Consider the following 11,292-nt stretch of genomic DNA (forward strand, 5'->3'; position numbering starts at 1 on the left):
GGGGGGGAGATACTGCACATAGGGTGTGGAGTCAGAACACTAGGACTTTTGTTTCAGGGCCTCCCATTTAGCCCTATGGCCACTTAATCTTTCCTGTCTACCTGGAAGCCTCACAACTTGGAATGCACTAACAACCTGATTTTGCCCTGCGCATTATCTCCCTGAGCCCTGGTGGTATAGTGGGCAATGCATTGGGCTGCTAATTAATTGATCAGCAGTTCAAACTCTCACTCTGAGAGAAAGATGAGGCTTCCTGCTCTTGTAAAAATTTACGAGCCTCCAAAAACCAGAATGGGCACTGTGTGTCCCCTGGGGCCACTCTGAGTCAGAGCTGACTCAGTGGCAGTGAGTTTGGCTGTTTTGGTTGAGTAATCACCCCAAAGCCACTCCTACAGGATTAGCATAGAGTTTCTCCACTTCATATAGATGGGAATACCCTGCTAGGAGGTGCCCTGGGGGCACTAAATGCCCTATACGGTCACACTGAGTGAGAGCTGACTCAGTGGCAGTGAGTTTGGCTCTTTGGGTTGAGTCATCTCCCCAAAGCCACTCCTACAGGAGTAGCTTCTCTTCTCTTCCACATGGGAATGCACTTCTAGGAGGTACTATGAAACCACGATGTCCTAGTGCCTGTCCACAGCTAATGTCTACTCATCACTATCTCTTCATACTGGATTGGAAATGAGAATTTTTTTGCCCCTGCCCTGCCTCCGTGTTAATAGGATAGAAGTAAGTTCATAGTTTCAGTTAATTTTTACCTCTCTAAACCCAAAGTCACTTCCAGATAGAGTAAAATCCCCTTAGGAAGTGACAGTAAGGGAAGAAAGATGAAAGTTTTGTTTTAAGAGACTAGAATTTGTAGAGCTCAGCAAATTTGGGCTTCTTTGGCAATAACTCATCTACATTATATTTGTACATACATTTCTCGAGTACATTTGGAAAACCTGTGTATTGATGTGTAATCTGCCTCTAAAGTCACAAAAGCCCAAAGCACTGTAGTGCTTGTAACACTCTTCCATATGATTGTAGGTAACTAAATGACCATGGAATCTGGAGCAGAGAACCAGCAGAGTGGAGATGCAGCTGTAACAGAAGCTGAAAACCAACAAATGGCAGTTCAAGCCCAGCCACAGATTGCCACATTAGCCCAGGTATAAAACTACATGGAATAATTTCTCCAGGTTGTATCTCTTCCTAGAGATGATTTTATTTTTATTACAGGGCTGTCCAGAGAATGAGCAGAGACACTCCTAGAATATTACAATTTCTGTTTACTTAGTAACTGTAGTGTAGAAATGACAGCATTAACTCAGTTATAGAGCAATAAACTGTATTGTTAAACATGAATATAGTATTTGTATTGGCATGATTCAGACTACACTTTAACTGATGGATAAATTATTTGCCTCTTAAGTAAGGATGAAAACTGGCTATGACAACTGCTTTTCATATCATACAGCTTTATTTTGGGGATTCAGATAACCTGAACAAGTTAAGTTTAAATACAAAAGGGCTTCAAAAGATTATAGGAAGTGGAATTAGAAGAGAATGACATTTTTCTACCAGCTTTTTGAAGCCCCACTCACATCCTTAGACCAAAAATATAGGGCAAGCAAATGCATTAACATGCAAATTAATTTTCAGTGTATAAGTAATTTTTGTTTCCTCTTTCTGGCAATCTGCTCCTATAGAGATTATAGCCAAGGAAGCCTTATAGGGCCATTACCTCATTTTTCATATACGGTCACTATGAGTCAAAAAACAACTTTATGGTATTGGGCAACACTATATTTTAAACAGAAGTTATGTTTCTTTTTGTCTTAAACATTCTATGTTTAAAGTTAGTCTCTCATCCTTGTTTTTCTTTTATATTTACCTCAAATATTTTCTTAGATCTTAATGTAGATCTATATATTATACTTAATATACATAGGAAATAAATATATTGAGAAAAAATACAGAGAAAGATAGTTAATCTAGAAATCAAATAGCAAATACAAATTTGCTATGGAAGAGAGGAAGCGTGTGATGTTACTCGTTTCACGTGAAGAACTGCCGCCCCCCCATCACTTCTTGGCCTTTTGGCTAAGATCAAGTGTAGTATCTGTTTTTATCAAATGAAGACACTCCCCCACCCCCAGGGAAAACAAGCTGAGCGGAGACTCTTGGGATGTCTAGCCTTATCTTCCCGAAGAGTTTAAAAGTACTTATAGGGTAGTTATACACAAGAATGAGTCTTGAGAAACAGAGTGGGTTTCTAGCTCAGCTAAAGTGTGGACCAGATACTGGACTTGCAGGAATACAGAGGAGTGAGGTACTCTGTTTTCTCTTTAACTCCACGAAGGTGTGCATCCAGCCCTTGGGAGTAAAACAAAGCATTCTGGAGATGGATAAGCTCAGCTGAGGCAGGTGGCAAGAACAAAAGAAGAAAGCTGAGACTCTTATCAATATATGGTCAGGGGACAAAGGGAGCTTGGGTAAAGAACTCTTGAATACTTTTCTTTGGAACCGAGAATTGATAATATAGTCAACTTCTAGTGTTGCCATTTGGAAAGACTAAATCCCCCCCACCCTTTTTTTAAATCATTTTATTGGGGACTCGTACAGCTGTTATCATAATCCATAATCTATCCATTGTGTCAAGCACATTTTTACATTTGTTGCCATCGTCATTTTCATTTTGAGTCTTTGACAGTGATTCAAAATTTTATTTTGATGAGTCTTTGTATCAAGGAGCTTGGGTGATGTAGTGGTTGCTCTTTGGGCTGTTAGCTTCAAGGTCAGCAGTTTGAAACCACTAGCCATCCTTGTGGGGAAAACGGTGTGGGACTTTCTACTCCTGTAAAGAGTTACAGTCTTAGAAACTCACATGGGCAGTTCTACCATATCCTATAGGTCCTATGAGTTGGCATAGACTCAGTGGCAGTGAGTTTTGTATCAGTTTATATCAGTTTTCATCCATTATGTATGCTCCAGGCCCACGTCTTAGGTTTTGGGCAGTTTCTTTAAATGTATTTGGTTCTTGACTTTTTCCTTCGTTTTTGTCCCCTCTACTAATCTTATGATTCCTAGTACTGATCTAATTTCTCATCTCTTCTCTCCTATTTTCTATCAGGTTGCCTTTTTGCTCTATTTACTGGGCGATTTCGTATTCCAACTCATCTGAACAATTTTTGATATTTGTGCTGTAATATTTCCAAGAGTTCTTTTTTGTCTCTGAATGGCCCTTTTGGTTTTTTGTTGTTGTTGTTGTTGTTTTTTAACACTATCCTATTTGTGTAAGGCAGTGTTTCTGTTACTTCTGACAATGTTGGAGGGGTTTCCCCCTTAAGTGTTATTTTTCCCATCTAGGTTTTCTTCTCTAGATGTTATTCTTAGTTTTACCCCTCATTTGTTTTGGCTTGCATCTTTCATATTAGTGGTATTCCTCAAATGTTCTCTACAGGACCAAAAAGTTGTATTGGGAGGTCTGTGAATATGATTGAGACCCAACAACTGTGACCTTCACTATACAGTGAGTGTGGTGGTCCCCAATGTCAGTGTCTTTTAAATATTTTCTTTTGGGTTAGTCAGTTTACCCAAAGAGAGGTTCTTTTAGAGCACATGCTTAGAACCACTTGGGAGAACACTACTCCACTTGCAGCAGTGTCTGGTCTCTCTTGCTGTCTCGCTCTCTGTCTTTCTCTCTCTTGGCTTGAACTTTATCTTTCTGTCAAAGTGGATTAGGCTCATCTACTGGGAGGTTAAGAGGAGATCCAATTGCTTCTCAAAGAGCCTTCAAAGACTTCATTTCCAACCTCTCCTTTCCCTGTATCTTCCAGAGTGCCTAAGATCCTTAGCTTCTTGATGATTCTGTGGCTTTCCCTGCCCCAACTTACAGAACAGGGGCTTCAGAAGTTCATGGAAAATTGGAATGGAAGACAAGGCGTTTTTCCATAGACTTTTTTGAAGCCCCCTTGTAAGTTGGACTTCTGACATCTTCCAAGTTTATTGCCCCTCATCATCTACTTTAAATCTCCAAAATCACTACTATTAATCTCTTGTCCCAGGCTTCTTACACTTAACATGATTATGCCTGTAAAAACAAAAGTCCAATGAAGTTTAAGTGGGGATCAGGAGGGAGCAAAATCATAAGTGAATGGTTGATTTATTATTTTATCAGGCCTTAAAAAGAGGAGTGATGTGATCAAGTTTGAGTATTATGAGACGTAATAATCTGTTCCTGTCAAATTTTTCTCTTTTTATTCTCAATTACAAAGTATTTTTCACTTGTTTATCTAAGTTACCACATATTATACATGTTGGGGTAATTTCCTCTTAAAATCCTGATACTTATCTTTTTCAATATCAGTTTCTAAATACTGGAACAATATAATAAAATTATCCCACAAATTCAAGGTGATTATGATTTGGTCAATAAATAATAAAAACAAATTCAGCCTAACTAGTAAAGGGAGGGAAAAGGAAACATATTAAAACAATAATGAGATACCCTATTTTTGCTTTTAGAATTTACAGAGATTTTTTTTTTTCTCATTAAACTTTGTTTTCATGGGTCTCAAAATCCTGTGACAAATTTGTGGTCAAGTTGTTTTGCATTTAAACAGTACTGATTTTAAAAACTAATAACTTAAAACTGCCACACACAAAAGAAACATATGGTCCACACACATTCTTTTCCTTCTGAAAGTTTTACGTTATTATCATTGTTATTATCAACCAGTCTTTTACTGTGAAACTTAAATGGCCAATTGAGACAAACTGCTGAGACCATTCTTCCACCCCTGATGAAGATTGGAGTGGCAGGCAGAGATTTTTTAAAATAATATTGGTTTCAACTGTGAATATATGTTTTTATGGATTTAAGTAAGGAATTAGGTAATAAAAGGATGTAGCTTTATATCAATGAGCAGATTTGAAAACCTAAATACTGAATAATGATTTGCTAACTGATGTAATTTTTATTGGTATAGTCACTAAACCATTATTAGTGGTATTGAAAGCTAAGTATACTGAATTTTAAAGATGACACATTATAAGAGTTGAACTGTGTGTACCTTAAAGAACACCTAGAAGATTTAGACCAAAAATATGAATAGTAATTTACGCCAAAAATATTAACTGATTAATAGGTGGTAGGAATTGAAGCTATTTTTATTTACTTTTTGTATTTGTGTAATTTTATAAACTTGTAATGAAAGGAGTTGTTAGACTAGAATGATGAGGGTAGAGAAGCACTTGTCTGTTGAGTTTAGTGAGTTATTTTTACCTAAGAGAAACTCAAGGAAGTGGTATGATAATTGCTTCAAATATTAGAAGAGCTTTTATGTGGAAATGAGATAAGATACTCTGAATGACTGCAAGTGTAGTTCTCAAACTTCAATGTAGGAGAACATATTCTTTGGTCAGTCAGAATTTGACCTTTTCAAACAAGTATTCTATATGACTCAAATGTAAATAGTCCATGAATCATATATTGAGACTTACTCCGTAAAAAATAGAACTAACAAAGACCAGAGAGAAAATGATGCCTTTCTAAGTGTCCAGAAATGGGGTTCGTAAACATCTGCCTTCAGTAGGGTCTTCATGACCAGGTATTTAACTGCCTGCTCAATAGAATTAGCTCAGCAAATTGAGCTGTTGGATCCAATCCCCTCATCTTGTCACCTCTGGGACCACCCCCAAACTTCTCCTTACTTCTTGATGAATTGTCTTATTTCAGTTAATGGTCTTCCATTCACTAATTCTCATTTAAACATGAAACTTCTGGGTTATCATCGATTTCTCTCTCACCTCTTTTTTTAAAAATCATTTTATTAGGGGCTCATACAACTCTTATCACAATCCGTACATACATCAGTTGTGTAAAGCACATTTGTACATTCATTGCCCTCATCATTCTCAAAACATTTCCTCTCCACTTAAGCCCCCGGCATTAGGTCCTCATGAGCTCCCCGCTTCCCCCTCCCTCATGAGCCCTTGATAATTTATAAATTGTTATTTTGTCATATCTTGCCCTGTCCCACGTCTCCCTTCACCTACGTTTTTTTCGGTTGTCCATCCCCCAGGGAGGAGGTCACATATAGTTTCTTGTAATCGGTTCCCTCTTTCCTACCCACTCTCCCTCTACCCTCCCAGTATGGCCACTCACACCACTGGCCCTGTAGGGATCATCCACCCTAGATTCCCTGTATTTCCAGTTCCTATCTGTACCAGTGTACATTCTCTGGTCTAGCCAGACTTGCAAAGTAGAATTCGTGTCACGATAGTGGGAGCGGGGAGGAAACATTTAGGAACTAGGGGAAAGTTGTATTTTTCATCGTTGCTACATCACTACCTGACTGGCTCGTCTCCTCCCCGAGACCCCTCTGCAAGGGGATCTCCAGTGGCCTACTCATGGGCTTTGGGTATCCACTCCACACTCCCCCCATCATTCACTATGGTAAGATTTTTTGTTCTGATGATGCCTCATACCTGATCCCTTCGACACCTCGTGATTGCATAGGCTGGTGTGCTTCTTCCATGTGGGCTTTGTTGCTTCTAAGCTAGCTGGCCGCTTGTTTACCTTCGATCTTTTAAGACCCCAGACGCTATATCTTTTGATAGCTGGGCACCATCAGCTTTCTTCACCACATTTGCTTATTCATCCGCTTTGTCTTCAGCGGTTGTGTCGGGAAGGTCTCTCACCTCTTTTAACCACTTGTTTAAAAAGCCCTACCTGGAGCTGTATCCCTCCTCCCCCAAAATGATTTCCTTGTGGCCAGGGACCCACATATTCTTAGTTTTGTAGTTTTCTAATTTTGTCTTAAAAGTTAGTTGTAGTTGTGTGTTATGAATTGATTTCCACTCGTAACAACCTTACTCATTAAGGAATAGCCCTATCATTAAAAAAGAAAAATATGTTACATATTGTAAGTGTATATTCATTTTAGACTTGATGGGCCAGTTTTGTCCCAGCATATGTAGCACATGATATTTTGAAGACTGTTTTTCAAGGCTTGCATATCTTTTAGTCTTGAATAAGTAAATTAATCTGTTAGTGCAGTAGCTATTTCTGTCTGAAATAAAGACAATCCTTATTTACCTACACTTTTATTAGACTCTTTGAAGAACAATACAAAATTGGCTATGAAAGCAGGTAACCAAACCAAAACCAAACTCAGTGCTACTGAGTTGATGCCAACTCATAGCGACCCTACAGTGCAGTGCAGGGTAGAACTGCCTGCTTGTGGGTCTCCGAGACTATAAATCATTATGGGAGTCAAGCCCCATCTTTCTCCCTCGAGCACCTGGTGGTTTTGAACTGCTGACTTTGCAGTTAGTAGCCCAATATGTAATCATGATGCAACCAGGGATCCTTGGGAAAATGTAAAGCACTATACAAATACAGTGGTATGTAGAGTTCAAAAGAAATCAAAAAATGTATGTTATATATTTTATAGCATATTAAAATTGTTTGGGGGTGTTGGGGGTAGAAAGTGGGGACATTTTTCGATCTTTTCCCCCCTACATCAGTGAAGTCTTAACCTAGCAGAACGGTCAGTTCTTTGCTGCTGAAAATGTTTTTCATATGAGACATGAGTTTTCTCAAAATGTCTATAGTGGTAATTTTTTCTGTGTTCAACTTCTTAGGTATCCATGCCAGCCGCTCATGCAACATCATCTGCTCCCACGGTAACATTAGTACAGCTGCCCAATGGCCAGACAGTACAAGTCCATGGAGTTATTCAGGCGGCCCAGCCATCAGTTATTCAATCTCCACAGGTCCAGACAGTTCAGGTATGTGTATACAACATTCTGCATCTACATTTATGACTGCTGTTTACAGCCATATCGCTCCCCTTTTATTTATTATGAAAACAGGAGCAGATCCAGTACAGTTCATTATATTCCATAGTAGCAGAATATGCTGTATTTATCTAGGAACACATAAATAAAAAGACATTTAAGAAAAAGGCTTTATTAAACTATGAAAGAAAAACATTCATTGGAGTAATTAAATACATGGGATAAAGTGGAAATATTTAAGAGACACTGTCTGCTGGAGGGACTAGACAGCAAGTTAGAAATAGGACTCTGGACTGGTTGGAAATGATTTAGTCATGGCCCATGGAAATTGCAGCATACACTGTGTGGCAACCAAATCTCTCACCTGTCATGAGTAGGAAACGGGCAGCGTGCCTCACTCAAAGGATGGTAGGTGACTGACACACTTTCAAAGCAGCACAGTTGGCCCCTAACTTTAAGTGGAGTAATGCTAGCTACCTGTTCCCTACTTGGATAAAACATGCTGCAAAAAGATCTGCTTGCTGTGCAATACATGCACTGCCTTTGTCCCCATGAGCCATGATTGAACAGATCCCAAACAGTTCAAAGCCTTGGCTAGAAATAAAAGAAAAATTGTCACGAAGTAGCTACTTGGAGCTGCTTTAGATGTACCTTGGTTAAGGGAAATTATTTTTAAAATAATAACTAGTTATTTTTTAAACCTAAAATTGGAAGTAGAAAAGTTTTACTCAAAATTAATAAGCTTAAGATACTGTTTGAACTTAGAGATCACTTAACTGTAGGGAACTGAGAATAGTCAGAGCTTGTGGTTGAGTTTATTTTTTAAAAAAGACGAACATTCTTTCAAGTAGGCCATAACCCCAGCATCCCGTTTCATATTTTTTTGCTTCACAGTCATCCTGTAAGAATTTAAAAAGACTTTTCTCCGGAACTCAGGTGAGTCCTAGGCTCTAGATTTGGAGAAAACTGTTACTAGAAAGGAAGACTGTCTCTGTCCTTCCCTCTGCAGTCAGGGCTTCAAGCCAGTTCAGTCATGGCTAACATGGTAGAATCAGCCCCAAATGGGCAGATTTGGAGCAGTACAGCCCCAAATTTGTAAAATATGGATGTGACCAAACTATAAGAAAGATGGGAGAAATTATAGGTTGGAGCCCTGGAACCAAAGACTTGGAAGAGGTGTAGCCTGGTACAGGATTGCCAGCACTGTGGAGAGTGACAGACATTCCAAGGGGTGCAGTTGACTGTCATCTTTGAGCCGGACATGATTGTTTCTGACCAACTCCACCAAGCAGCAGAATTGGTTGCTATGCAGTGCGCATGCTGCCTTTGTTCCAAGTGGGAACAGATCATAATTTTTCCTATTGCCTGTACACCTACATTTTGTAAATGCGTGTCTATTCTGGTCTTGCTTTGTCAACCATGACTGAATCAGGAAGAACTGATTTTAAGCCCTGCTATCAACATGAAATTTCAAGATTAAACTCAACACCTTATAGCTCTTGTAGCCCTAAACTATACTTGCTACTCACACACACCTCCAGTCTGTTGCCTAATTCCTCTAGATAGTATTCTCCCCTCCCCGAAGTGGTAGTCCAGCATTATTCTTAATTACCCCAGAGAAAGGAGGCCCTGGTTCCTAAGATAACTACAATTAGGAGTGGTTGCTAAAATAGTCTTTTTTTTGTGTGTGTGTGAGCCAAAATTTGTCTTTCTAAAACTTTCATATAGTTACCCCAACTTAAGTTCCTGAAGCTAGATCAGCTAATCAAATTGCTTTTCTGCTCCCTCTTCCCCATTTACCACATCTTTCCAATTAAAAAAAAAAAATCTAAATAAAATAAACTCCTGTTTTTCTTCATCTGCTTTTTATTTGGCCTAGCTTTGATTCCTTGTCACACAATCGTTTTAGGAGCTCATACAACTCTTTTCACAATCCATACATACATCAATTGTGTAAAGCACATTTGTACATTCATTGCCCTCATCATTCTCAGAACATTTGTTCTCCACCTATGCCCCTGGCACCAGATCCTCATTTTCCCCCCTCCCTCCCTGCTCTCCACTCCCTCATGAACCTTTGGTAATTTATAAATTTTTATTTTGTCATATCTTGCCCTGCCTGACATCTCCCTTCACTAAGGTGACCAGACATCCCTCTTTTGGCGGGACAGTCCCGCTTTTGGGCATTTTATAAAAGTCCCGATTTTTGGAAAGAATGCACGACAAGCTAGGGAACGGTCTATTTGGTCCATATAGACCAAATTTTTAATCAAGAACCACCCACCCCCACCCCCAGTCAATGGTTTCCCGCTTTAAATCTGGTCACCTTACCCTTCACCCACTTTTCTGTTGTCTGTCCCCCAGGGGAGGAGGTTATATGTCGATCCTTGTAATCGGTACCCCTTTTCCAACCCACCCTCCCTTCACCCTCCCACTATTGCCACTCACACCACTGGTCCTGAAGGGGTCTCTCACCCTGGATTACCTGTTTCTAGTTCCTATCTGTAACAGTGAACATCCTCTGGTCTAGCCATATTTGTAAGGTAGAATTGGGATCATGATAGTGGGGGTGGGGGGTGGGGGAGCATTTAGGAACTAGAGGAAAGTTGTATTTTCCATCGTTGCTACATCACACCCTGACTGGCTCATCTCCTCCCCGAGACCCTTCTGTAAGGGAATGTCCAGTGGCCTACAAATGGGCTTTGGGTCTCCACTCCGCACTCCCCCACCTCATTCACAATGATATGATTTTTTGTAGCCGGGTACCATCAGCTTTCTTCATCGCATTTGCTTATTTACCCGCTTTGTCTTCAGCGGTTGTGTCAGGTGGATGAGCATCATAGAATGCCAATTTAATAGAACTAAGTATTCTTGCATTGAGGGAGTACTTGAGTGGAGGCCCAATGGAAGTAGGACTTCTTAACCTGAAATTTACAGAGAGACAGAAACTTAGTTATGAGGTTCTGTTTGATCTTGTGTTTTAAAGCATTTCTGAACATTGGCAAAATGGTTAAACTTTAATGGTTATTTGTGCTGATTCACGGTGATTAATGTTTGTAATAAGACAGTAACTCAAGCACTTACTCAATGCAAGAGCACGTTCTATTAAATTGGCATTCCAGGATGCACACCTTCTTGACACAATAGCTGAAGAAAAGTATGAGCATAAGCAAATGTGATGAAGAAAGCTGATGGGTGTTCAGCTATCAAAAGACATAGCGTCTGGGGTCTTAAAGGCTTAAAGATAAACAAGCGGCCATCTAGTTGAGAAGCATCAAAACCTACATGGAAGAAGCACACCAGCTTGTCTGACCACGAGGTGTAGAAGGGACCAGTTATCAGGCATCAAAGATAAGGTGACTAGATTTTAACATTGCTAAAGCGGGACACCATTGATAAAACTCATATCCTGGCGAAATAGCCACATGGCAGCCAAAAACCGTATACCCTAGCTTGTCGTACATTCTTTCCAAAAATCGGGACTGCCCCGCCAAAAGCGGGACG

General features: G+C 39.7%; 1 protein-coding gene and 1 pseudogene across 4 annotated transcripts in view; both read left to right on the plus strand.

The window, feature by feature from the left end:
• Positions 1-1,034: 1,034 nt before the first annotated feature.
• Positions 1,035-11,292, plus strand: part of CREB1 (cAMP responsive element binding protein 1) — a 45,270-nt gene continuing 35,012 nt past the window's right edge. For 3 of the 4 annotated variants that reach the window (XR_006680534.1, XM_004701566.2, XM_045294990.1), the window contains exons 1-3: positions 1,035-1,151; positions 7,633-7,779; positions 8,683-8,724. Coding sequence is in view for 3 of the 4 variants with exons in the window: in XM_004701566.2 (XP_004701623.1) it covers positions 1,038-1,151; positions 7,633-7,779; positions 8,683-8,724 (303 nt within the window). In the remaining variant the exon portion in view is untranslated. The remainder of the gene's footprint in view (positions 1,152-7,632; positions 7,780-8,682; positions 8,725-11,292) is intronic. The other variant, XM_004701567.2, reaches the window with a different exon arrangement.
• Positions 2,066-2,140, plus strand: LOC115872231 (annotated as a pseudogene).

Source organism: Echinops telfairi, unplaced genomic scaffold (assembly GCF_000313985.2).
Source record: "Echinops telfairi isolate 266 unplaced genomic scaffold, ASM31398v2 ScPeMD7_3;HRSCAF=10, whole genome shotgun sequence".
Classification (NCBI taxonomy): Eukaryota; Metazoa; Chordata; class Mammalia; order Afrosoricida; family Tenrecidae; genus Echinops; species Echinops telfairi.